Source organism: Acinonyx jubatus, chromosome D1 (assembly GCF_027475565.1).
Source record: "Acinonyx jubatus isolate Ajub_Pintada_27869175 chromosome D1, VMU_Ajub_asm_v1.0, whole genome shotgun sequence".
Taxonomy (NCBI): Eukaryota; Metazoa; Chordata; class Mammalia; order Carnivora; family Felidae; genus Acinonyx; species Acinonyx jubatus.
The window spans coordinates 7397496-7421265 of record NC_069390.1 but is presented as its reverse complement, the minus strand read 5'-3'; the positions used below and the strand labels follow the sequence as shown (position 1 = coordinate 7421265).

The 23770-nt window shown below is 51.8% G+C and overlaps 3 protein-coding genes and 1 long non-coding RNA gene across 17 annotated transcripts in view; 1 reads left to right on the top strand and 3 right to left on the bottom strand.

The window, feature by feature from the left end:
* Window positions 1-443: 443 nt before the first annotated feature.
* On the bottom strand, window positions 444-7148 carry LOC128311740 (uncharacterized). The gene is made up of 3 exons (XR_008290264.1): window positions 6941-7148; window positions 3605-3936; window positions 444-525 (listed from the first exon to the last, which is right to left on the bottom strand). It is a non-coding gene; the product is annotated as an uncharacterized LOC128311740 (long non-coding RNA).
* On the top strand, window positions 5133-13413 carry PPP2R5B (protein phosphatase 2 regulatory subunit B'beta). Of its 5 annotated transcripts, XM_027045906.2 has the most exons (15): window positions 5137-5530; window positions 5968-6421; window positions 7178-7374; window positions 7989-8090; window positions 8224-8316; window positions 8443-8573; window positions 9669-9728; window positions 9829-9937; window positions 10488-10541; window positions 10614-10664; window positions 10792-10911; window positions 11783-11910; window positions 12145-12246; window positions 12355-12446; window positions 12621-13413. In XM_027045906.2, exons 2-15 carry the CDS (start codon window positions 6223-6225, stop codon window positions 13001-13003), a joined length of 1821 nt encoding a protein of 606 aa, XP_026901707.1. In that variant the 5' UTR covers window positions 5137-5530; window positions 5968-6222; the 3' UTR covers window positions 13004-13413. The 5 variants fall into 5 exon arrangements, with proteins under 5 accessions (XP_053058935.1, XP_053058934.1, XP_026901707.1 ...); XM_053202960.1 differs by having other exon boundaries at window positions 5133-5530; window positions 10488-10664; window positions 12384-12446; window positions 12621-12916; XM_053202959.1 differs by having other exon boundaries at window positions 5135-5530; window positions 10488-10664.
* GPHA2 (glycoprotein hormone subunit alpha 2) lies at window positions 13407-15059 on the bottom strand. Its single transcript, XM_053202657.1, has 5 exons — window positions 15002-15059; window positions 14664-14872; window positions 14209-14311; window positions 13863-14047; window positions 13407-13748 (listed from the first exon to the last, which is right to left on the bottom strand). The coding sequence occupies exons 1-5, from the start codon at window positions 15057-15059 to the stop codon at window positions 13647-13649; spliced, it is 657 nt and encodes a 218-aa protein (XP_053058632.1). The 3' UTR covers window positions 13407-13646.
* Window positions 14727-23770, bottom strand: part of MAJIN (membrane anchored junction protein) — a 28812-nt gene continuing 19768 nt past the window's right edge. For 3 of the 10 annotated variants that reach the window (XM_053202965.1, XM_027045909.2, XM_027045918.2), the window contains 6 exons: window positions 23635-23747; window positions 22366-22429; window positions 18450-18522; window positions 17563-17680; window positions 16918-16959; window positions 14727-15128 (listed from right to left, as the gene is read on the bottom strand). In XM_053202965.1, coding sequence (XP_053058940.1) covers window positions 15122-15128; window positions 16918-16959; window positions 17563-17680; window positions 18450-18522; window positions 22366-22429; window positions 23635-23747 — 417 coding nt within the window. In that variant the 3' untranslated portion in view covers window positions 14727-15121. Of the gene's footprint in view, window positions 15129-16622; window positions 16960-17562; window positions 17681-18449; window positions 18523-22365; window positions 22430-23237; window positions 23449-23634; window positions 23748-23770 lie in introns of those variants that run through there. The other 7 variants (XM_053202964.1, XM_027045915.2, XM_027045910.2 and 4 more) reach the window with 6 other exon arrangements.

The window sequence follows — 23770 nt, the reverse complement described above, 5'->3', positions numbered from 1 at the left end:
CGAAAAAGGGACTGGGCTCTCCGCACGGCACAGGGCTCCTGATCCTGATTTACGCTTGCGTAAAAATTCTCGGTGGGAGGACCTTTAACCTCCCTTCTACGGGCTCTGGGAAGGCTGTTGCAGGAGGTACCAGCCCCGCAGAGGAATGCGCATGTGCCGACTCTTCCAAGTACTTGAGGTAGTTAGGCAGGATTTAAAGGGACAGTGTCCCATCAAACTTAAGCTTCCCAGAGGAATAAAGTCTGTGTGAGAGCCCCAGCGCGCGTCATAGAAACAATTAAGTGAGTAAGCATTTGCATTTTACAAAACGCTTCACCATCTTTTATCTCATTCAACCCTCATGACCTTCTTAGGTGGAGATTTGAAAGATAAGAAAACCATTTTACAGATAAGAAAACCGATTTATAAATACTCTTAAGTCCATCACCGAGGAAGTCCCCCCCCCCCCCCCTTACCTGGAATGCTGGGCAGGAGATTTACCGACCCTCCCTTCTCTCCGCATTTGGTCAAGCCTCCAGCTCCTCTCTGGGGGAAAAAAAATTAGTTTTTCTTATCTCTAACCTAAAATTAATAACAGATGGACTTAATCCCTTGAGCAGGGGTCTGTTGCTTTTGTACAGCCAGTGAGCTAAGAATGGTTTTTACATTTTTTAGTTTTAATTTTAATTTTTTTTACATTTTTAAATAGTTGGAAAAAATCAAAAGAAGAATAAGACTGCATGACACATGATAATGTCATGAAATTCACATGTGAGTATCCATAAAGTTTTAGTGGAACACAACCACGCTCGATTAAGTACTGTCTGGGAGCTGTTGGAAGGTGGGGAGCTGTTGCCCCAAATAATTGTTTCGTGGCCATTTACAGAAAGTTTGCCAACTCTTATTCTACAGGGTTGGCCACCCAAGCCCTCTGACATCATAGGTGATTTAAAGGATACCGACAGGTAATTATAATTCTATTTTAGCCTTACTAGGGAGGGGGACTCTACTGCAATCTAATAAAGGCAGCCTGAAGCAAGGGCAACCACCCTGACCTGAGAGCCAGGGGCCTGGATTCCAGTCCCAGCTCTGTGTGGCCTCAGGCAAGTCACTGTTCTTCCAAGAGCCTGTTTTATCCCCGGTAACCTGGAGTTGGGGTGGTAGGTGGTACAGTCCATTTACCTGGAAGGGACTAAGGAACAGCCTCCTAGGTAATTTTGGGAAGTACTGGGAAGGTTCCATTCAAGGCAGATTAATAGGAAAATGTGGAATGAATCAAGAGATTAACCTTTCTCCCATAATAGGCCAGGGGCAGTGTTATGTTCATCCAACATTTATTAAATTAATAATAATTAAAACGAGAGGGGTGCCTGGGTGGCTCAGTCAGTTAAATGTCCAACCAACTTCGGCCCAGGTCAGGATCTCAAGGTCTGTGAGTTCGAGCCCTGCATTGGAGCCCCACATCAAGCTCTGTGCTGACAGCTCAGAGCCCGGAGCCTGCTTCGAATTCTGTGTCTTACTCTCCCTCTCTGCCCCTCCCCCGCTCACTCATGCAGGCTCCCTAGCGTGCAGTCTCTCTCTCTCTCAAAGTAATAAATAAACGTTAAAAACATTTTTTTAATAATTAAAATGATAGGGGCGCCTGGGTGGCTCAGTCGGTTGGGTGTCCGACTTTGGCTCAGGGCATGATCTCGATGTCTGTGAGTTTAAGCCCCGTCTCGGGCTCTATGCCGACAGCCTGGAGCCCAGAGCCTGCTTCGGATTCTGTGTCTCCCTCTCTCTCTGTTCCTCCCTGGCTTGCACTCTGTCTCTCTCTCTCAAAAATAAATTAAGATTTTTTAAAAAATTAAATAATGGGGCGCCTGGGTGGCGCAGTCGGTTAAGCGTCCGACTTCAGCCAGGTCACGATCTTGCGGTCCGTGAGTTCGAGCCCCGCGTCGGGCTCTGGGCTGATGGCTCGGAGCCTGGAGCCTGTTTCCGATTCTGTGTCTCCCTCTCTCTCTGCCCCTCCCCCGTTCATGCTCTGTCTCGCTCCGTCCCAAAAATAAATTAAAAAAGTTGAAAAAAAAAATTTAAAAAAATTAAAAAATTAAATAATTAAAATGATAGACACCATGAATTGAGCCTGTGTGATGTCCTGGGCCCTGGGCTTGTCACTTTATACGCATTGCTTCGTCTTTCTTCACTATGTCCTTGGTGGTAGGTACTATTAATATCCCCATTTTACAGGAAAGGAAAACTGAGGCCTTGTGTGTAAGTGCCTGTGGAGCAAGTGAATGAACAAGCATCACTACTCCCAAAGGCAGTGGGAGCGGAAGGGTGTATACTGGAGTCTAGGAAAAGTCCTGAAGTCCAGACTTGGAGAGGCAACTATTCCCCTGCTGTGGGAACAGGGTGCATCACGTGCAAAGGTTGGGGACACAGAACCATTCCCAGCATCTAGGCCCTCAGTCTGGGTGGCTGTTTCTTAGGCCAGCTTCCCTCCAGGGAGGCTGCACTCAAGTCTGTGACACAGCACAGTGTCTGTGCCACAGCAGAGGAATAACTAGGACTTAGAAGGGCACAGAGGTCTTTCATGCTGCCTCCTGCAACGTGCCATGAGATCCACAGAAGACCAACTCCAAAGATGTAGTCATTCCGCAACCTGACCCAGGCCTTGGAGTAGGAGCTGAATGAGAGAATAAATAATACAGAGTAAAGACAGAGAACAGAGTAAAGAGGATGGTGTTCTCTCAGGACGGGGCCTCACAGGGGTATTCCTGGGATGAAGATCCAGGGCACGGTGCCTCTCCACAGAAAAGGGAGAGGGTCAGGATTTGTGGGACCCCTTGGGGACTTCTCCATATTAGATTAGGTAGAAACTCATCAGGCAAACTGGGTGCTGTAGGCCTCAGGGGCCCTGGGGTTGAGGCTCTCCCTTTCCCAGGGATGGTCCACCCAGAAGAAATCCCTCAGGGAAATCCCTCAATGGGGTCTTGATAGGTGTAGATGGGATCATGGAAGATAGCCTGGGGGCTGTGCCTTTGACTGGGTCCACGGTGGAGGGCTTGGATTTGGCATTTTGTCTGATCCGTGGTAAAATGCACATAACAAATTTTACTACCTTAGCCATTTCTGAGCATACAGTAGTGTTAAAGATATTCACATTGTGAACTTTATCGTCTTGCAAAACTGAAACTCTATACACATTAAACAATACCAAAATGGGTGAATTGTATAGTATGTGAGTGGTATCTCAATAATGATGATTTAAAAAATGATAATGTTGGGGCTCCTGGGTGGCTCAGTTGGTTAAGCAACAGACTTTGGCTCAGGTCATGATCTCACGGTTTGTGAGTTTGAGCCCCACATTGGGCTCTGTGCTGACAGCTCAGAGCCTGGAGCCTGCTTCAGATTCTGTGTGTGTGTGTGTGTGTGTGTGTGTGTGTGTGTGTCTGCTCCTCCCCCACTCACGCTCTGTCTCTCTCTCTCTCAAAAATGAATAAACATTTTTTAAAAATTAAAAATAAATAAATAAATAAATAAATAAATAAATAAATAAAAATAATGTTTACCCCATAACCTCCAGGTGACACTATCTATTTTGAGACCCAATTCAAATGTCACGTCTTGTAAGAAGTCTTACCTCTTCCACCATTCAATCCCCAATATCCTCAAATGGAGCATAGTACCCTTTATATAAAGTATAAACCCTCCACAGTCATCCTGGCCTGGAGACCTTCAGAGCTCAGGGTCCTAGCCCAGGGAGCCAAGGATGGGAGGCTGGAGGTGGTGCCCTCTTGACTCAGGCTGGGAGGCCTGTGGTTCCAGCTTTTGATGACAGACTCTGTGACCTTGGGCAAAGCACTTCTCTTCTCTGGGCGTGGGGGTCCTCACTTGGCTGTAGAAGGCTCCGTGGGCCTGTTGTCCCCCAGTTTTTTTCTGCAGGGATGTGGGACAAGGCTTCACTTCCTGAGCCTGGGAGGTGGGCAAGGAGGAAATTATGGGTTTCCATTTGACAGACGAGGACACCAAGGGTCAGGTGGATAAGGCCTGCTGAAGATTTCTGAGCAAGGGATTGCTGGCCAGCTCTCAAGTCATACGGCCCTGTACCCCATCTGGCTAATCCATGGGCTTTGCTTTCTGTTGCTTTCTGTTGCAGCAGGTGGGCACCCGGGCTCCCTCTGTAGCAGGGAAGATGGCTGCTAAGGTATAAGGCAGAATGAGAAGACTCTGAAAATTGCCCCAGTCCCCTCCCTGACCTCGGTGTCCATTCTTATTGCCCATTGCTGCTGCTTACATGGACCGGTTAGTTGTTCATCCAGGCAAAACTTCTGGGTGGAGATTTCACAGTGCAGTGTAGGGGATGGAGTTCAGAGAAATAAAAGAGTGTTGGGGTCTAGGGTCCTAAGAAGGAGACCCAGGACTGCAGGCCAGGAACTTTTGGCCAGAATGCCAAACTTTTGAAATCCCACCTGTACCTTGGATACCTACAGTAAGGTTTTGAACAAGAGACCCCACTAGCACATCTTAGGGCCCAGAGGGGCTAAGGGAGGTCTGTCCAGGGAGGCCAGCTTGCCTGGGGTGGGGTGGCAGCGCCAGGCAGCACCTTCTGTTCTGATGCTTTGCCATTCCGAGGCTGGCCCTTTAAACCCCAGACCATGATGTCACCGTAGACAGCAAAGGACGGGAGGGGGACTGCAGGCCTAAGGCCTAAGGATGGACTGCATTTCCCAGCAGTCTTGAATGCACCACACCTCTCCCAGCAGGCTCTTGCTCACTGCAGATTATTAACCAGTTCAGTGCCAGTTTCCTAGTGGGTTCTCAAGGGTGCTGCCATTCTGGGGTGAGGGTGGGATTCCCACGGGGGTGAAATGCCTGGAGCACAGAGGGAGCAGGCCAAATCTTTGCTTCTGGTATAGGATCGGGCCTCTTTCCTGCCAGGGTCCCAACATCACCCCCAGCTTCTCGATGCAGACTCCTGAGTCCTCTCTTCCTAGGTAGTCTCCCTTCTAGAACCCGGGAGCCTAGCCCCAGCTGGACGTCATCCCGCTCTGCTTAAGCTTTGACCCCAGGACCGTGCAGGCACTACCCCTTTGCTCCGGCAGCCCCCTTTAAGCGGTGCGGGGACTACATCTCCCAGCGGCCCCCGGGAACATCCTGACGCAGCACCCCCCCCCCCCCCCCCCCGCAACTACCCAGCCCTCGGGGAGGTGCGGGCCGGGCGGGGGGAGGTGACTTGATGTCATCCTGAGCAGCTGGGCGGCGGGTGCCGGTGCGCCCAGAGCCGGGGCTCCCGCGGCGTCGCGTCGTGCTGGGTCGGGTCCCACGACTTGAGGAGAGGTCCGCGCGCTGCTCGGGTCAGCCCAGAGCGTGCCAGCCGTCCGCACCCCGACCAGGGGCTGAGCTGGGGGCATGCTCCGGCCCCTCCGGAGCCGAAGAGAGAACCCGGGAGCGCCGCCACCCAGCGCCAGCGCCCGGAGCTGAACCTCTGCGAAGGAGCCCTGATCGGCCGCCCCCTCCCCACCCGCAGTCCCCTGTGGTCGGGGACGGAAGTCTGGGCTTCTGAGAAGTGAGTGTCCCCGCACCGGGAGGCAGATGAGATTTGCGGGGCAAGGAAGAGGAGGTGGGGCGGGGAAGGATGCCAGGTTTTAGGAGGGAGGGGGTGTGTGTGACATTAGGGACCCCATTCTTGGGGAAGTCGCTGGTGGCCTGTATTAGTGGAGCAGAAGGGGGGCCCATGCTGTTAGGGGCCAGGGATGAGGATGGGGTTTTTCCCATTCTGGGTAGGGACTGGAGAGGGATTGTTTTGGAGCCTGGGGCCTTTAGGTCTAGGAGAAGGTGGGATATGCTCCTGTGGGAATGGGCTGCACCTGTATTTAGGGTCTGGGCAAAGGTAGGAGGGAATAGAAGACTGGAGCAGCCGCACACGCGGTCTTTCTGGGAAGAACTGACAGGCTCTCTCTGTCTCTCTTGCTGATGTCTCTGCCTTGACTTCATTTTCAAAAGAACCAGGGTGGGAACTCTAACTGGACTCTTCGGGAACCCCAGGACCTGAGGCCTGAGCCATCCTCCTCTCTACTCTGCTGCCCCCCAAGACTGGGCAGTTGCCGAAGGCCCTGGGGGGGGGGGCCCAGACTGTGGTTGTGTGCCCCCCCCCGCCCCAGGATGGGCCCAAGTTAGTCAGCCTCACCTCATTCGGCATCCTCCGGGCCCAGAGGGAACCCCAGGGGCCCTGAAGGCTTGACCCACCGCCTGGCCACCATGGAGACAAAGCTGCCCCCTGCGAGCACCCCCACCAGCCCCTCTTCCCCTGGGCTGTCGCCTGTGCCCCCACCCGACAAGGTGGACGGCTTCTCCCGCCGTTCCCTCCGCAGGGCCCGGCCCCGGCGCTCCCACAGCTCCTCTCAGTTCCGCTATCAGAGCAACCAGCAAGAGCTCACTCCACTGCCCCTGCTCAAAGGTGAGCCCTGCGGCTGGCTGCCAGGGTACCCGAGTCCCAGAGCGGGCAAGCGATGCTGCGGCGGGTAGTGAGAAGCAGCTGGCCACTGTGATCAGAGGGTTTAGATGGCTCCTTCCGGGCTGGGGACTCCAGCACTGGAGATGACCCCCACCCCCAGCGCTCCAGCCCTCTGCTGACGCATAGCCTGACTGGCCTGTCATCCTTGGAGGTGGGGCATCTGGAAGTGGCACCACCCTGGGGGGGCAGACCACGGCCGAGGGTGGGGCCCACAGTCTGGGTTCCAGGAGGCTACCGCCAGGGTCCTGGAGCAGGTGCTCAGCACAGCTCCCTGTGATCACCACGTAGGGTCCTCATCTCTGGGCCACGGGGCTCGACTGGCTGGGCCAGAGGGTACCCTGGAGATCCTCAGCACCCACCCTCCTTCTCATCTCTGGCTCTTAGAACAGAGTGCCACCTATGAAAGGGTGGCATGGTTGTTTTGGGCACCCGTGGCAAGCCCGGGCATCCAGGGTCTCTTACCTTGCTTTGAGTCAGGCCATCCTGCTCTCTGAGCCTGGGTTAGGAAGAGAAGCAGCTCCTTTATCCTGCAGGAATGGAGGGTGGGACAGGAGGCATTTGCTGTCTGCAAAGAGTGGAGGATGACATGAGCATTGGGGCTGGGGGCAGGGGGAGGCTGCTCTATGGATTAGGAAGGTTCGTCCATGCCCAGAGCTGTGGTAACCGGCGCGCAGGCTCAGCCCCCTCCCTTCTCCCCAGATGTGCCAGCCTCTGAGCTGCACGAGCTGTTGAGCCGGAAGCTGGCCCAATGTGGGGTGATGTTTGACTTCTTGGACTGTGTGGCTGACCTGAAGGGGAAGGAGGTGAAGCGGGCAGCGCTCAATGAGCTGGTGGAGTGTGTGGGGAGCACCCGGGGGGTCCTCATTGAGCCTGTCTACCCTGACATCATCCGCATGGTAAGCACCTGCCTGGCTCCCGGCCTCTGGGGGAGGGCTTGGGGGACATGGAACCCTACTGACCTGCCTGTGCTCCCCTTTTTCTGCAAAGGATAACCCCATGCTCTTTGGCTTAGCTTCAGGGCCTACATCTTCCTCCCCTCCTCCCCACAGCCCTGCTGCATCTGGCCAGTGTAGGTCCCTCGGTGCCTCCTGGGCCTGTCCCACCCTGCACTTTCGCTTATGCTCTCCTGACGCCTGGCGTGCACTCCCATCGTGTCCCTTGTTGCCATGGCCTAGCTCAGGTGCAGCCTCTTCTCAGTGAAGAGAAGCGTCTCCATGTCCAGGCTAGACACCTCCTTTTCTGCTGACTAGGATGTCCGTAGACCTTATTGCTTAACATCTTGTCATCCCCGCTGGACTCCAGTACCCGATAGAGGGCAGGGATGTGACTTGTTTATCCCTGGGTCCCCAGCCCCCAACCCAGGGCTTCCATATGTTCAGGTCATGATCGCTGAGGAGTGAATTGCTTGCCGGGGCAGGTGCTGAGGCTCGTTAGACCTTTGGATAAGGGACCTCCTGGCTTTTCTGCCTTCGAGGGCTCTTCCTAAAAGAACCCTGCCCCTGCCCTTCAGATCTCAGTGAATATCTTCCGGACCCTGCCACCCAGTGAGAACCCTGAATTTGATCCTGAAGAGGATGAGCCCAACCTTGAGCCTTCCTGGCCACATCTGCAGGTACGGGGGCTGGGGAAGGCAGGGAGCTGAGTTTCAGTAGAGGGGGGGATGGCCTCCTAGACTGGCAGAGGGCGGGTAGGGGGAGGAGGGAGGCTGTTCCTGAAGTCACCTTTTTGTCTTTCCTCTCTCTCAGCTGGTATATGAGTTTTTCCTGCGTTTCTTGGAGAGCCCAGACTTCCAACCCTCTGTGGCCAAGAGATATGTGGATCAAAAGTTTGTCCTGATGGTGAAGTGGGGAGCCCAGGCCGGGTGGTGCCATGGGACAGGGGCAGGCTCTCTGAGGGGTGTGGGGATAGGATGGGAGCAACCTGGGCTTGGCCTCTCCCCTGACCCCTGACCCTGGGTCCCCCAGCTCCTGGAGCTATTTGATAGTGAGGACCCCCGGGAGCGTGAGTACCTCAAGACCATCCTGCACCGGGTCTATGGCAAGTTCCTGGGGCTCCGGGCCTACATCCGCAAACAGTGCAGCCACATCTTCCTCCGGTGGGTGCCTGCTGCCTGCCCAGCTGAGACCTGGGGAGGGAGGGGAGCTGCAGGGGAGAAGACAGAGGCAAAGGCTCCCGTGAGGTCAGCAGGGAAAGGGTATTTATTTCCATTTTACAGATGAAAAAAATAGAGGCTGAGGGAGATGAAGTAGTTTGCAGGGACTCGGTCAGCCCCGGGAGCCTAGGAGCCTAGGATCCAAATCTTTTGATCTTTATTGTGCTGGACCATAAAGACCCAAATGAAGAGATTCTTTCTGCAAATGTGTATTGAGCAATGATGCCCACTGGGCATCAGGGGGCCCCATGGGTCTGGACAAGGGTAGGAAGGAGTTGAGATTGGCTTTGGAGCTAGGTGGCCTGTTTTGAGTTTGGTTCAAATGTTTGGGTGACTGTGGGCGAATCATTTAGGTTCTCCCATCTCTAAAATGGGAATGCTAGCTACACTAACCCAGGGACAGTCATCACAATGAAACAAGGCAGTGCTTCCAAAGCACACAGCATATGGCTCCTTGACCAAAGCTGAAACATTTGTTCTTGTTGTTATTAGCTACAGAATAGGTGAGACCTGATCCCCGTCCTCCAGGAGTTGTAGTTCAATAATAATCCTGCTTATTAACTTTGGGGCGGGTGTCATCAAACTGCCGAGCCTCGATTTCTTTATCTGTTTAATGGATCTAATAAACCCTATCTCTCAGGATCATTTTGAGAAGTCCATAGCACAGACTAGATGCTCTTAGTGTCTGTTATTCATTGGGTTGAAAGGCATGAAGAGTGAAGGATGCAGCCTGGGTGCCTGCTGACTGGATGGGGGGCCAGAAAATGAGAATTAGGGTCTGGGGGAGAAAGAGAAGAGTTGGAATGCTTCCTAGAAGAGAGGTTTGAGCACCAGCGGTTGGGCTGAGGAGGGTGATTCACCTGTGGGTGTGGATCTCAGTGGGGCGTGGTTTGGGGTGTTGGGAAGGGAGCTCAGCCTCTGGGTTGGGAGACAGTTGGATTAGTGTGCAGGATGGGGTGGCAGGCAGGATAGCTGAGAAGGGGCTGGGCCTGCTCTGATCTCTCTGAGCCCTTCCGCATCCTTCTCTTTCTCTTGTAGGTTCATCTATGAACTCGAGCACTTCAATGGTGTGGCTGAGCTGCTGGAGATCTTAGGAAGGTGATTCTCTCTGGGCCTCAGCCGGAGCATCAGGATTCTGGGAGGAAAGACTGAGGCCCGGTCTTCTGAGCCCTCCTCCTCTCTTCTGCCCCCACCTCAGCATCATCAATGGCTTTGCGCTGCCCCTGAAGACCGAGCACAAGCAGTTCCTGGTCCGGGTCCTGATTCCCCTGCACTCTGTCAAGTCACTGTCTGTCTTTCATGCCCAGGTGAGGCCCAGGCCTGGCCCTGCCACAGCAGAGAGATCCTGACACAGTCAGGGCAGCCATCCGGTCATCCGGGTCAGCCCAACATTTTGCTCCAGCCACACACTAAGTCCTGAACTCATGGGATCCTCCCTCCCTTACCTTCTTTTCCTTTACTAATTCTGTTCCGTCTACCTTAGAGAATTTCCATGACGCTTTAAGGCTGATCTCAGACATCAGCTCTGTGAAGACTTCCCAGCCCTTTCCCTCCTGACCTGCCCTAGGCAGGATTAAACTCTTCTCTTGCCACGGTCCCACAGATTGTGATACAGATTTCAAGTATGGAAGCTTTTGTAAAATGTATAAGGACTGGTGTGCTGAATGTTCCTCCTGGGTGAACACGGTTATGTCCCTGCACACAGAGCATGGTGTCTGGCACATCATAGGTAGTCGGTCAATAAACGTTTAGTAATGAGAGAGTAGACACAGTAAGTGAGCAGACATCTGGCCTCCCGTCCTGGTCCCCTCCTGACCCCAGTCCTCCTTCTCTCCACCCACCCGCCTCCCCCCTCAGCTGGCATACTGTGTGGTGCAGTTCCTGGAGAAAGACGCCACCTTGACAGAGCACGTGAGTACCTCTGGGGGGCAAGGCAGGCCCCACCCCTGCAGGTCTGACTCCTCTCTGCCTCAACTCCCACAGGTGATCCGGGGGCTGCTCAAATACTGGCCAAAAACCTGTACCCAGAAGGAGGTACGAAGAAGGGCTTTGATGCCCACCAGGGGGAGGGATCAGGAGGGCTGTTTCTGGAGGGCGGTCAAATGCGTGGGGGGGGGGGGGGGGAGATGGGAACTGCCGTGTCCTGTGTCCCTACCTCCAGGTGATGTTTCTGGGGGAGATGGAAGAGATTCTTGATGTCATCGAGCCTTCCCAGTTTGTGAAGATCCAGGAACCCCTCTTCAAGCAGGTGGCCCGCTGTGTGTCTAGCCCCCATTTCCAGGTATGGGGTCTGAACAGGTAAGAGTGGGAGCCAGGGTAGGGACTAGGAGGGCTGGCCAGTCGAACAAACACCGCTCCCTGCGCCCTCAGTGTCTCCTCTGGACCCTCCAGGGTCTGGTGACGGGGAGATGCTGGACTTCAGGTCAGGAGACCTAGGGTCAGGCTTCAGCTGTACTCCCGAGGGGCTAAGGGGTCACAGGCAACCACTCCGCCACTTGAATCTGACGAAGCTTCCTCATCTGTGAAGGGGACCACAGGGATCTCCTCCCCAGATGGTGATGAGGTCTGAGAACTACGTAGTGCAAACCTATTTCGTAAGCTGCAGTGTGCTCCAGAATGGGTTGTTATCCCTGCTCCCTCTTCTTAGTGGCTTTTGATTTCATCAGTCCCACTCCAGGGCACAGCCAGGCGGTTCCACTTCTCAGGCTGGCCATAACTGCTCTTTTCCTGCACGTGTGTGCAGACTGTCTCCCTCAATCTTATGAGCCTCAATCTGGTGGAAGTCAGTTCTTCTCACAGTGACTCTGGTACTTAAATTTATTAAACACCTCATTTGATGGTTACAGCAGCCCCGGGTGGGGGGAGAGAGCTATTATGAGCCCCATTTTACAGATGAGAAAACTGAGGCTGAGAGGTTAAACGCCTCACCCTAGGTCATACGTCCCATGTGTAGTGGAGCTAGGATTCAACCCTGAGCGTTGGACTCCAAACCCAGTGTTCTTTTCTCCTCACTGCGTTGCCTCCTCCAGTGGGTCAGATGAGCTGAGGCAGAGCTCCCTGGGTTTTGAGGTGGGGGTGGACACCGGGCCCTTGCACACGCAGGGAAGCCATTACCAGGCGCCCACTCTGCCACCTTGCTGCCCTGCCCCCAGGTTGCAGAGCGGGCTCTGTATTTCTGGAACAATGAGTATATCCTGAGCCTCATTGAGGACAACTGCCACACTGTGCTGCCTGCTGTGTTTGGGACCCTCTACCAAGTCTCTAAGGAACACTGGAATCAGTGAGTGCCCAGGCCTTGACCCACCCCACAGAAGCTGGTTCCAGGGTCGGCCAGTCCAGATGTGGGATGACTCCTAGCTGGAGAGGGTCAGGGATGGTAAAGGGGGCAGGGAGAGAGCAGTGCCTGTGGTGTTCACGGCTGCATGCTGTCTGGGACAGGCAGAGTCCTAGAGAGGGAGGTGGCGCCTAACTGAAGTTCTTCTCTTCCCCTCCCCCTTCGCTGGACCCTGCTAAGAACCATCGTATCTCTGATCTACAATGTGCTCAAGACATTCATGGAGATGAATGGAAAGCTGTTTGATGAGCTCACAGCCTCCTACAAGCTAGAGAAGCAGCAGTGAGTGTCGGGCTGGGCATGGGGGGAGAGGGGAAAAAAGCAGGAAGGAGCTAGCTCCTCGTGGTTGGAGGGAGCCTAAGAGGACGGCCCCACACCCTATCTGATCAGATGTTTAGTGTCCCTGTGTTCCTGCCAAGTGCCGGGCCATCCACGCCCAGCCCCCCACTGCCTCCTCCAGTCGTGCTCCCACGTCCTTCCAGGTATGGAGCTTCCTCCCCTTCAGCTTCACCACCGCAGACCAGGGCTAGTTTCCCAATGCCCTCTCCCCTAAGTGGAAGGTTCCCATACAGCCCCTTTACAGTGGGGGTGGTGGTAAGGGAGGCTGGACTGTAGAGCGGCCGGGGTATGGGAGCTGCCTCACCCTCTCTCCCCAGGGAGCAGCAGAAGGCCCGGGAGCGTCAGGAGCTATGGCAAGGCCTGGAGGAGCTACGGCTACGCCGGTTACAGGGGACCCAAGGGGCCAAAGAGGCCCCCCTCCAGCGGCTTACACCCCAGGTGGCCACCAGTGGGGGTCAGAGCTAGAGATCCCCTAGAAGGGGAAGAGCTAAATTCGGAGCTCTCAGTCCCTCCATCCCCTCTCCTGCCCAGGGGCCCAGAGAGACACACACCTACCCCTGGCCTTGCCAGAGCGGGCCTGGAGGGCTCCCTGCCTGGCCCGGCATGGGCAGCTTTTGCTATGGGGAGAGGAGGAGAGATGGTGGTCCTGGCAACAGAACTCTCAGGCCTTTGTGGCAGGACTCGACCAGGGCAGGCTTGACCAGGAAGCTGCCATCAGGGACTGCACCTGCCCCGCAAAGCTGGGCTCCAGACTGCAGGCAGGTTCCCACCCCGGCTCCTGCCTAGAGCAAGGGCACTTAGCCCCTTGCCTGCCCTGCCTCGTGCCAGCACGAGGTTCTTCCTCACCCCACCATGGGATCCATGGTCTATTTATTCTCCCCAGCTCACCCCCAACACAGACGCTGTCCTGGGCCTGGGGCATTTTCTTTCCCTCCTCTCCCTCACCCTGTACTTCCTTGTCCCCTTTTTATTTATTGGGCAGGGGGAGGGGTGAGGGCATAGGCAGAAGAGATTCCCCGTGTCCTAGGGTGGGGGGGGTGTCACAGTTACCATGGTCTGTCCCCCTTCCCCTGCCTGGGGGTAGACTTAATAAAGAGAGAAACTTGAGAATTGCTTGCTTTATTTAGGGGTAGGGACAAAGAATGGAGTGAAATGATTAGATAGGCTGGTTACGAGGCCAGGCAGAGGCAGGGGAGAGAGAGAAACTCCCCTCTTCTCTGGAGGTGACAATCACGGACTCTTAAGAGAGCTGGAGCTGTTGTCCTCAACGAGGCTCAGGATATTTGGGATATACTCCAACTCAAACCCTCTGACCAAGGGGAAGAAGGAAGGGAAGGGAGGGGCTAGTAGCGCGAGAGGCGACACATGTCACACTGGCAGGCCCTGGCCGTGAAGATCTCCAGCTCCTCCCTCCGGTCCCCCCCACACTGCAGCTGCACCTTTACCTGTGGGAGAAGGGGGTCCATGTTCCATTCACCTTCCTTGGGCCATCTTAGATCCCCATCTCCTCTGGTCTCTCCCCACCCCCAACGAGCCACTACTGGGCTAGGCCTTCTCACCTTCTTCAGGCCACTGATGGTACAGCACTGAGAGACAGAGGTGACGTTATGTCGATAGCCACTGGCCGCCAGCACAGAGTACCGGGAAGGGAAGGCGCTAGACTCACAGTGTCCCACACAAGCCTGTGCCACATGGGAGCCCTGGCAGGTGCCTTGGCGGTCACTTCGCACAGTCACGTTGAAGGCTAGAAGGAGACGGGCAAGTGGCAGACGGAGCCTCTGCAAAGCCTCGCCTAGCTCCTGTTGCGGGAACCTCAGGGGGGTCCACTGAGGGTGCTGCCTGACCTTCGGTCCAGTCCATCAGCTGTTTGCTCCCACCCAGCTTTCTGCTCCCGGGGTTACTCACGGTGCAAGTGGCAGCCTGGGACGGCCACCTGCCGACCCCAGCCTTCGGGGACTGCCAGGACCAGCAGGCAGAGGAGCAGCATGTGGGGGGATGCCATGGGTATCTGAAACACAGCGGGCAAAGAGCGGGCTCTAGACCAGCGTGCGGGTGGGAGGGGCGGCTCTTTACTGTGTGCCTCCAGGTGAATGAGCCAGGGTTGGGCCGCTCTTTCTGCTTGGGGTGAGGCAAGCCTGTGAGCGGGGCTGTCTTTTCCCTGTATCCTTCTTTGGGTGCATGTGTGTGTCTGCCTGGGGGTCTCTCTTGCTGGGTGGGAGTGTGAGCAGCTGTTAGCTCGCTGCAGTGATTCTCCCCTGGAATTTCTTCTTCCATCGGAGCACAAACACCTGCCTCCCTCCATCTGCCCCACTCGCAGTCCCCAGGTCCTCCCCGGGCTCCTCCTGCCTCAGGAGGCTTACCACTTCCAAGGCCCAGGAACTGAGTGGCTGGCTGAGCGGGTTCCTCAGGTCCTCGGTGGGTCTCCAGACGGTGCTGGCTCTCCGGATTTTTATTTGCCAGCTTTCCAGAGCCACGCCCTCTCGGGGATCAGCTTTCACGCCTGCCTCCCTGCCAGAGGCCTTAGAGCAAATCCCACCTGGGAGATCCAGCTCTCCTCTGAGGTGCGGTCCTCAGAGAAGGGCTTCTGCCGCTTTCTGCTGTCTGAGGTCCAGGGCTGGGGGAAGTGAGATGTGGAAAAAAGCCCACAGACTGGTGGAATGGGTGGCTTGTGGGCAGCTGGGGAGAGAGGGCTCGAGACCGGGCCGAGTTGTGGGCTGAGGGTTCTCTTCTTTGCCGTGTGACCGTGGACAGGACATTCCCCTGTTCAGGGCCTTGCCACCCCGAACTTAAAGCTCCTAAGCTCCTCCCAGGTTATCCTTTAGCCACTGCAGAGGGACAAGGGAAATGACCCCAGTCAGGGCCTCCTGAGATATGCTTGGTGGCAGAGTTGGGGGGAACGGAGGGTGCTAAGTCCATCTTTAGAGCCTCACTTGCACGGTCAGGTGGATGACTTCTCATCCTGGGGGTCAGCCACAGAGTGGGGATCCCCTTAGTTCCTGGAACGACAGGGTCCTGACTCCTAGAACAGTCTGGAGCTGTCAACCCCAGTAAATCCCATTGTTTAGTCCAGCTCTGGCTCTGGTCTTACAGGTAAAGCAGCTAAGTCTTCGAGAAGGAAAGCTACTAAAAGTCACACGGCTAGTTAACATCAGGCTAAATCTGCCGTCCACACATGGTGCTAAATTACACTTGGGGCAAGAATGTGGCAAGTTGGAAAAGCTCCCCATCAGCAGTAGCTGCAGGACATCAGGAAGAAGCCTATGGTGATTTGGCCCCTTAGACCCCAGGGCCACTACTTCACTGATTTACTCAGAAAGGCAGAGCCGGCCACACAGACTGCCATGGCCTGAAGGTGCTCAAGAGCTCACTGGATCTCCCCTTCGGTGTTCAGATGAGAAAATCAGAACCAGAGAGGAAGGTGACTTTGCCAAGGCTTCACCATAAGCTACTCAGGGTCAGAATGGCGCTCACTTCGCTAGGTTCTGCAGTGTGCCTTCGGCAGCTTTGTAAAGCGGGCCATGTTTGGGACCATAGGGCAAAGGCCGTAAACGCAACTTGTCCTTAATCCTCCAGTTCCACTTCTCTCCTCAGGACCTGGGCATGTCCACAGCATCCACCTCTTCTCCCCATCCAGGGTGAGGCAGCCTAACAAGGGGCCTGCAAGGGACCTAGGCATTCCAGCCCCGACACTGCCATTAATCATGGGAACCTTTTAGCATCTGATGGACCGTCAGCTCTGTTTAAAGACTAGAGGTGACAAGGACTCATTACCTCACAAGGTGGCCCATTCTAATACTGGACATTTATAACAGTTAGAACCCTTTGTTCTGAGCTAAACTGAGTTTCCCTAAATTCCCATTTGGTCTTCTGTGGCCACACAACACAAGTCTAATCTGTCTGTCCCAGACCAGCCTCTGGGTTACATGAAGTCAGAGCTGGGGTGCCCTGGTCTTCTCCAGGGGCCCTAAGCTGGGCTGACCTGCAGTTGACCTGAGAAGCTAAACTGTTCTCCTATCAAAAGCCAGAGGGGGTAGGTGAGTGGAAAGCATTTATGCACTGAGGGTGCACTTTGGGCCCAAACTGGGTGAACTGGGGACAGATGATGTCTTGGGGGTCTGTGGGGCTCTTGAGTCTTACAAACTTCATTCCCTAGGCCCTGGCAGGGAGGCTAAAGTTTGCGGTCAGGTGCAGACCCCACCCACCCAAAGCATCCCACCAACAAGGACCAGGCAGACCCAGGGGAGGTTTCAGGCATTGCTTCCCTGTATCTTCAGGGAGAAGTTTTCTCTCTCTCTACTTCATGAAATCCAGTCAATAACTCTTCGTAAATAATTTATTTTCATTAGGATCCTAAGTGCTGGAGACGAAAGACCTAAACTGGCCCTCAGAGCGTACAATTCTCAGACTAGAACATTTTAGGAAGTTCTTTTCTTAGTGTTTTAAATAGAAAAAAAAATCCACTGTAAAGAGGCAAAGGATAGGACAAACCCACAAGAGGACTCAGAGGGTTTAGGGCCCACGTTCCCCTTGACTGAAATGTCATGCATGGAGGGTGGAACGGGAAGAGTCATTGCGAGAGGACGCTCTTCCCACTGCTGCATCTGGAAGACTCACCGGCTGCTCTTTCCGAAGAAATAACGAAAGGGGAAGAGAGAGCTGCAGGAAGGAGAACAGAGTGGCTTGAGATTCTAGAGGTCCCTCCCTTCTCCCAGTCCCATTAGGGCTCCATTAGCTAGGACATTTTGGCTTCGGGGAACCACTGAATGGATTCAAGTCTGGAACAGCATTTGAAAAGGTACCCAAATTCAATTATACTCAGGAGGGACACATGAAGGAGAATTCAATGGGATGGCTGAGCTCTAGATGGATAAAGGGATTTGCTAATTGTCTTCCGCAAAAAGGACTCTGAAGACACAGCCTAGATTCAGAGAGGAGAATGGAAACATTTTGGTAACCGAAGCATCTGAATGACCTAACGGTAAGAACAGGCTCTGTTTAAGCAGCATTTATGGGACAAGGTCCAATGCTAGGCACACTGGGGTGGGGTGGGGTGGGATGTGTAAAAGCGAACAAGACACGGTCTTTATTAAATTCAGTCAGGGCCCTTGTGCTGTCTCATTTCCATCCTGTATCCCAGGAAAAATAGAGATTATGTGGGGAATCTGCTTGCTTTTCTAATTTCCCCAAAAGATTCAATGAGGCAGACTCTGGAGCTAGATTGCTCTGGGTCTCAGTTGACAGGAGAGAAATCCATCCTACCTTAGAAACCCAAAGAAGCCATTGGTTGCCAGCTCTGCGGGTCTTTCCGGTGGAGATGGATTGTCTGGCTGCAGTGGGGGGATGATCTGTCCCACTAGGTTGTCCCCCAGCTTAGAATCTGCAAGGAAAACACTCAGGCAGGGAAAAGGTATTAGCCCAGGGACTTTCACATGACATCTAGTATGGGCCAAGGGCAGCCTCACACCATTTGTTCGAAGCTAGCCAAACTGTTTGTTGAGACCTTCCCAATTTCATCTCAGCCCAGTAAGATACTACTCTGACCTTGGACTATTTTTAGTTGGGCCCCTGAGATTTTTACACGGCTTAAGTCCTAGCCACCCACCATGATGTTTTCTCATGGAATGACAACTTGTTGAAGAACTCATGTGCTTACATCCCTGCATCTGTGATAACTACAATCCATACTGAATCCTCATGCTGGACATCTTAACAAGCATTTCCAGCCTTTGCTGAACATCTACTGCACCTCCAATATTCACATTAATGCCCTGAAGGGAAGAGGAGGAAAGACAGCTTCCCAGAGATTATTCTCCAACGAGACAGAACAGTGAAACACATCCCTCCCAACTTTTCTGTAAAACTTATCACCCGTATAGAACTGTTTTCAAATAGTGGGAGCATCAATTTCACCATCATTTGCACAGGAAGGACATGCATCGTTTCCTCTCACTTCTCTTGGAAGCTGAGGGAGCTTTTACGATTCGAGGGCAGGCCCCCACACCAGAGGATGGCCAACAAGAGTCTTCATGGGAGCAGGTATATCACCCAGCAAGTGTGCCCAGACTCAGCTCTGTGTTGCTCTGCTCATCAGAGAACGAAAGAGGTCAGGATGATTATTAAAAGAGAATAAATTTCCCAGAACCTACCCTGTTCCTGGGCATCAGTGATATCAAACGTTGGGCTCTCCTGACATTTCTGCTTGGTTTTTCTTTCCATGTTCTGATAAAAAGAGGACCAAGAAAAGTTTTAAACTTGACTCCCATACATCTTGGTGGGCAGGATGCTATTTGTTGGTTGGTGGTTAGTCAAGGAAGACTTCGCAGGGAAAGTGCTATTTGAATGGGGTCTTGACAGATGAGTGCAATTTTATCATAATGGGGGTGAAGAGACTGTCAGAGAGAGCAGGGCATTTTAGACAGGGACACGGTGTATAGGAGGCACTACCTTTAACAACTAAAAGGATGAGTGTGGCTAGAGCTGGGGTAGTGGAAATATGACTATGGCATAAGCAGGCAGCACACTATAACTCAGTCTTCTCCCTGGGCTACCCCTTTACAGAACTTCTTTTTTTAAAGTTTATTCATTTTTTGAGAGAGACAGAGCATGAGTTGGGGAGGGGCAAAGAGAGAGGGAGACACAGAATCTGAAGCAGACTGCAGGCTCTGTAACTGACAGTACAGAGCCCGACACGGGGCTCGAGCCCACGGACCGTGAGATCATGACCTGAGCCAAAGTTGGACGCTTAACCGACTGAGCCACCCAGGAGCCCCTACAGAACTTCTTTTAATACTTTGAGGAGGACATCCTATAACCTGGTTCCAAGCCCACATTTCCAGTTGATACCCCAGTATTCAGAATCATGGTTCATATATTTTCTTTGGGACTCTCTGCTAACTGGCCACTCCCCTCACCTGGAAAGGGCCTGACTACCTTAGCAGTGCTGGGAAGTTCCTTGAGCCATTGTGCTGGTGAAGAATTCTACAGCCAGGGGCTGTGGACTATCAAGGTGGGTCTGGGAGGCAGAGGTATGATAAGCCTCTAGGAAAGTTAGGATGAAAAAAAAAAAAAGAAAGAAAGAAATTAGGATGTAGCCTCCATCTTAAGCATGAGTTGTATTTCTAAGATAAACATTTCCATAAACCCTCAATTTCCGGAACACATAGGCTGCTACCTGGGTCATACTGCTATAAAAGTGAAGGGGAACTCTTACCTCTTCTAAGTCTCCAGGTGCACTGGCTTGCAGTCCACCACAGGGTGGAGATGGAATTGAGAGGGCACAGCTCTAACTTCTAGCTTGAGAAAATGACTCTTACAAATTTAATGAAACTATGGTTTGGAGCTTAAATTCTGCTACATTGGCTCTAATGAAAGCATCTACTAAGGGTGGCAGTGGGGAATAGAAGGGTTCAAAGGCCCTGGGACAGAGGTAAAGATCTCTCAACCAGGGCAGATTCCCCTCACAATATAGGTTAGCATTTGTGTTCTCCTAAAATCTTGACAGATGTCTCCTCAGGAAAATGTCACAAGAAAAGAAAAGCATAGCCTGAAATTAAACTGATGGTACCATCTGGGACATCCAACAAGACATAATAATACACTGACAACCCAACACAAAACTGTCCTCTATATGTTCAGGGCCAGATCTGCTTAAAAGTATAGTTCAAGGGGCACCTGGGTGGCTCAATCAGTTGAGCGTCCAACTTCAGCTCAGGTCATGATCTTGTGGCTCTTGAATTCAAGCCCCACATTGGGCTCTCTGCTGTCAGTGCAGAGCCTGCTTCAGATCCTCTATCCCTTGCTCTCTCTGCACCTCCCTGGCTCACGCTCTCTCTCAAAATTAAAAAAAAAAAAAAGAAATTTTAAAAAAAGGTCAAGCAGTTCAAGCAGAAGTGGCAAAAAAAAAAAAAAAAGCTACACACACACAGCAGTCTGTTTTACATCTGCTCTCCCCATTTTTGTCCTTACAAAGTCTGGATCTCTAGTCTGGCACCTCGAGTAATAAAGGGAATGGGTCTGCCTTTCCTTCCCATTCTCCCCAAAACACCTCTTATGAAACAGAGACCTTATTTAGATGTGAGCCATGTTCTTCGAAGCTTTCCCTGTATCAGCTCCCAGTGGTGTCCTGTTAAGACGTGACAGTCCACACTGACTGTGACCCTACATCTTGAGTTCCCCAAAGGGGAGAGAAAATATTAAGCATTGGACCATAGGAGCAAATTCGATTTTTCCATCTCAAGTGACTTACACTGAGAGCCACTATGATCACTCTAATTCAAGAGAAATCCTCTTTCTGGGAACAGGGTCTACAATGGAGACTGTCATTGGGCTTTGAGTCAAAATCAATAAACATGTTCCTTTTGGGTTTTGTTTCGGTGTTTTTTTTTGTTTTTTGTTTTTTTTTTTTTTTTGGGCTCAGAGTTTTTTTCTAAACCCAGTATCAGGTTGAAAAGGTAATTATGTTGAGTAAGAAACTGTGGGTACTGTTCTTGAGGGAGATGATGTGTCAAACTAAGAATAGGAAGGTATGAACGATAGAGAGTGAGGGAAATGTTCTTTTAATAGTAATTATCTTGGTTGTATAAAGCGTCTTTGTTCTTCAGAGCTTCATGTACCCCTCCTGTACTTTCTCATTTCTTTTTCTTCCCTCTTGAAAGGATAGGAGTATAGAAGAGGGTAATCATCTGTCTACAATCACTCAGTGGGCCAGGTGGCCATGGCATAATGGGTCCTATACCCTGCCCCCCCACGGAGCCAGAGGACTGAGTCCCTAAGGATTCTCTCTTTCCCTAACTAAACAATAAATTCCTGCAAGAAAAACCATGTTTTACATGTTTGGGTGCACCCCAGCACCTAACACAATACCTTGCAAACAGGAGGCAGAATAATCATATAGAAATGAAAATCACTTTACTTTCCTACTTAAAAAATGTTTTAGGGGAAAGCCTGTGATCTTGAAGTTGCCCTTAAGTCTTTCAAGATCCAGCCTGTGCTGATCTCTCCAATAACATTTCTTAGCACTGTACTCTAAGCTCCAGGTGCACTGGCTTGCAGTCACCAAAAGCACTATATTCGTTCCTCTTGGCTTTAGTTCTCTGAGCTACTCTGAGAAGCCTCCCTCCCATCCACCTGGTTTGGGTGAGGTTCTCCTTTGTGGTCCCTTTGCTTCCTTTATTCTTGCACGTAGCACATCTATCAATAATTGTCTGCCTAGCTTTTTACACAGTTGGCATTTTTAGGGGAGAGCAGGAGATCTCTAGTACTTGGCACACAGCAGACACGCAGTCAGTTTGTCGAATAAATGCACATGTTTTACAGATACTTACTGCATAACTGATCATGCTACGGGTTCTGGGAAGGTGAGGGAGGTGAACAGGGAGTGTGACCTTAAGTAACTTTAAATACTTAAGGTCAGAGCTACTTTGGAGAGATAAGTGGAAAGTAAGAAAAAGGCACAAATAACAGCTATTTCAAGAGGGGAAGAAAAGAAAAAGGGGACTCTTCCACAGGCTACTAAAAAAGAAGCCCTGAAATGCAAGAGTAGCAGGTATAAGAATATCTAAATGGGGAATAAACCTCACAAATGAAATCAAATGCCACTGGGGCCAGCCCATCACTGCTCTAAGTGAAGTTTTCTCTTACCAGTATCCCATGCTGATGTATGCCTAGCTTGTCTATAAAAACTAGATGTTCCCAGACTCAGACCCCGGTGCAGATGAAGGCAAAAAGTTTTCTAAAATGAAAAAATTCTATACCAGATCCCACCCCGATTCAACAGACCTATTTTCTTCTCTCACTGCAGAGTACAAGAAGCAGCTTTTTAAGCTGAGAAGAAAAGGCCTTTTAACAAAAGGCTTCATCGATGTGTGTATTATGTGGCTACTTTTGGGACAGGTTGTGGCAGAAGTAGAGTGGCTGAATGTTATTCTGCAGATGGTGAAACCTGAGAACGAGTTCAGTCAATTCACTCTGTACTTAGGACCAAAATGTGCTGGTAACAGGAATTACGACTTGTTACAGAACAGGAACAGCCAAAAGCCTTGCAGCCTCCATTTTAGTGCTTACCCTCCTGGTTTCCATAAGGGGCCTCTTTTTGCTGGGGCCTTGGCTGGAAATCCCCATCTTGGCCCTGAGGTGGGGAAAAAAGCCCAGGAAATGTTACTGGCAGCAGCAACATCACATTTAAGCAAATGTGGCCTAAATGAATATTTCAGCAGGTTGGCTATTTTTATACCACTCCTGGCCTACGGAATAAATTGCGTGGCCAAATTTTCTTTGGGTGCTGCTTTAATTCACAGCAGAATCCCAATTTGAAACATTTAAGGATCTAGGGGTTGAGAAAGGGAAAATGTGATTGACAGCAGGTAATCAGATTTTGAAATACTTGACTGCATCAAAACCCAGAGAAAGGGAAGATGTGAGGCCTCATCTCCATGGAAAATTCAGTCAAATAGAACAGAGCAAAGCTTCACACCTCCAAGTACCTTCACATTCCACCTGTCTGGGAAAGAAGTTTCCTGACTCTTCCCTGACACGTGCATGTGGAGGGTAGAGGCCTCAGTTCCCTCACAGAACTGTTTGCCCACACGACCCCAGGAAAGAAGCAGCTGCTCTCTGGGAACATGGGCTGAAAGCACTTTGGGCTGGGGAGCAAACCACACCTTGGATTATTCCAGCTGCCCTCTCTGGGTGCAAGTTAAGAATGACTGAATTATCTTATCTTTACTGATTCACTCTGTCCCTGACAGAGATTGTAGGGAATAAAGTAAGTAGCCTCCACAATAGCAACTTCAACATGTTAAGGATATGTTCAACATTGACCCTAATATTGCAGTATTTCACCCACTGACTGATACATACCCTCTTGTACGTATTTACATTTTAGCTCACATTCTCTCTTAAAGGCAGATTTCCAAAAAACTTCACTGCTTACTAGGTAAAATAGAATTTTATTTTATTTTTTTCTCACTCTCTTGAGGATTTTTCTGTGTTCTTATATAATATGCTGGGACTTCTTAAGTCTTGGGCCTTCTGGTAGTGTGACCATACTGAGTGCTGAGTATGTGTTGGATTCAATTGTACATAGATGTGATCGCCTTTCCTCATAGTCACTGTCTTGAGAAGACTCCCACTTTGCCGAGGAAGGAACTGTGTTCAAATTACTTTGCAAACATCAACGTGTCTCCTTCCCTTAGTCCACCCCCGGAAATAAGCAGGTACCAATGTAGGCTGAAGACAAAAAGTGACTCAGCGAAGGACAAGATCGGCCAGCAGCAATAGCTGGCAAAGCCTAATGAGGATGCAGGATTTCAACTCTCTCCCAACACCACTGACCTGTCCAGCTCTGGCCTGTGCAGGGGGCTGGGTACTTCCACTCGCGCTTGTTTCCTCATCATGGCTCCTGCTGCTTTCGTCTCTGCCGGCACCTTCAGAGAGGAACCAGACTCCTGTGACTCCTTTTCCAGACCTG

Bases quoted from the DNA above. Each gene is read 5' to 3' on its own strand.
- PPP2R5B (XM_053202959.1), top strand. From the start codon at position 6,223: ATGGAGACAAAGCTGCCCCCTGCGAGCACCCCCACCAGCCCCTCTTCC. The intron at 8,317-8,442 runs GTGAAGTGGGGA...TGGGTCCCCCAG, and splicing joins ATCAAAAGTTTGTCCTGATG to CTCCTGGAGCTATTTGATAG. The intron at 11,911-12,144 runs GTGAGTGCCCAG...GACCCTGCTAAG, and splicing joins TCTAAGGAACACTGGAATCA to AACCATCGTATCTCTGATCT.
- GPHA2 (XM_053202657.1), bottom strand. From the start codon at position 15,059: ATGTCCTGTCCACGGTCACACGGCAAAGAAGAGAACCCTCAGCCCACA. The intron at 14,312-14,663 runs GTAAGCCTCCTG...GCTGTGTTTCAG, and splicing joins GTTCCTGGGCCTTGGAAGTG to ATACCCATGGCATCCCCCCA. The intron at 13,749-13,862 runs GTGAGAAGGCCT...CTTCTCCCACAG, and splicing joins CCATCAGTGGCCTGAAGAAG to GTAAAGGTGCAGCTGCAGTG.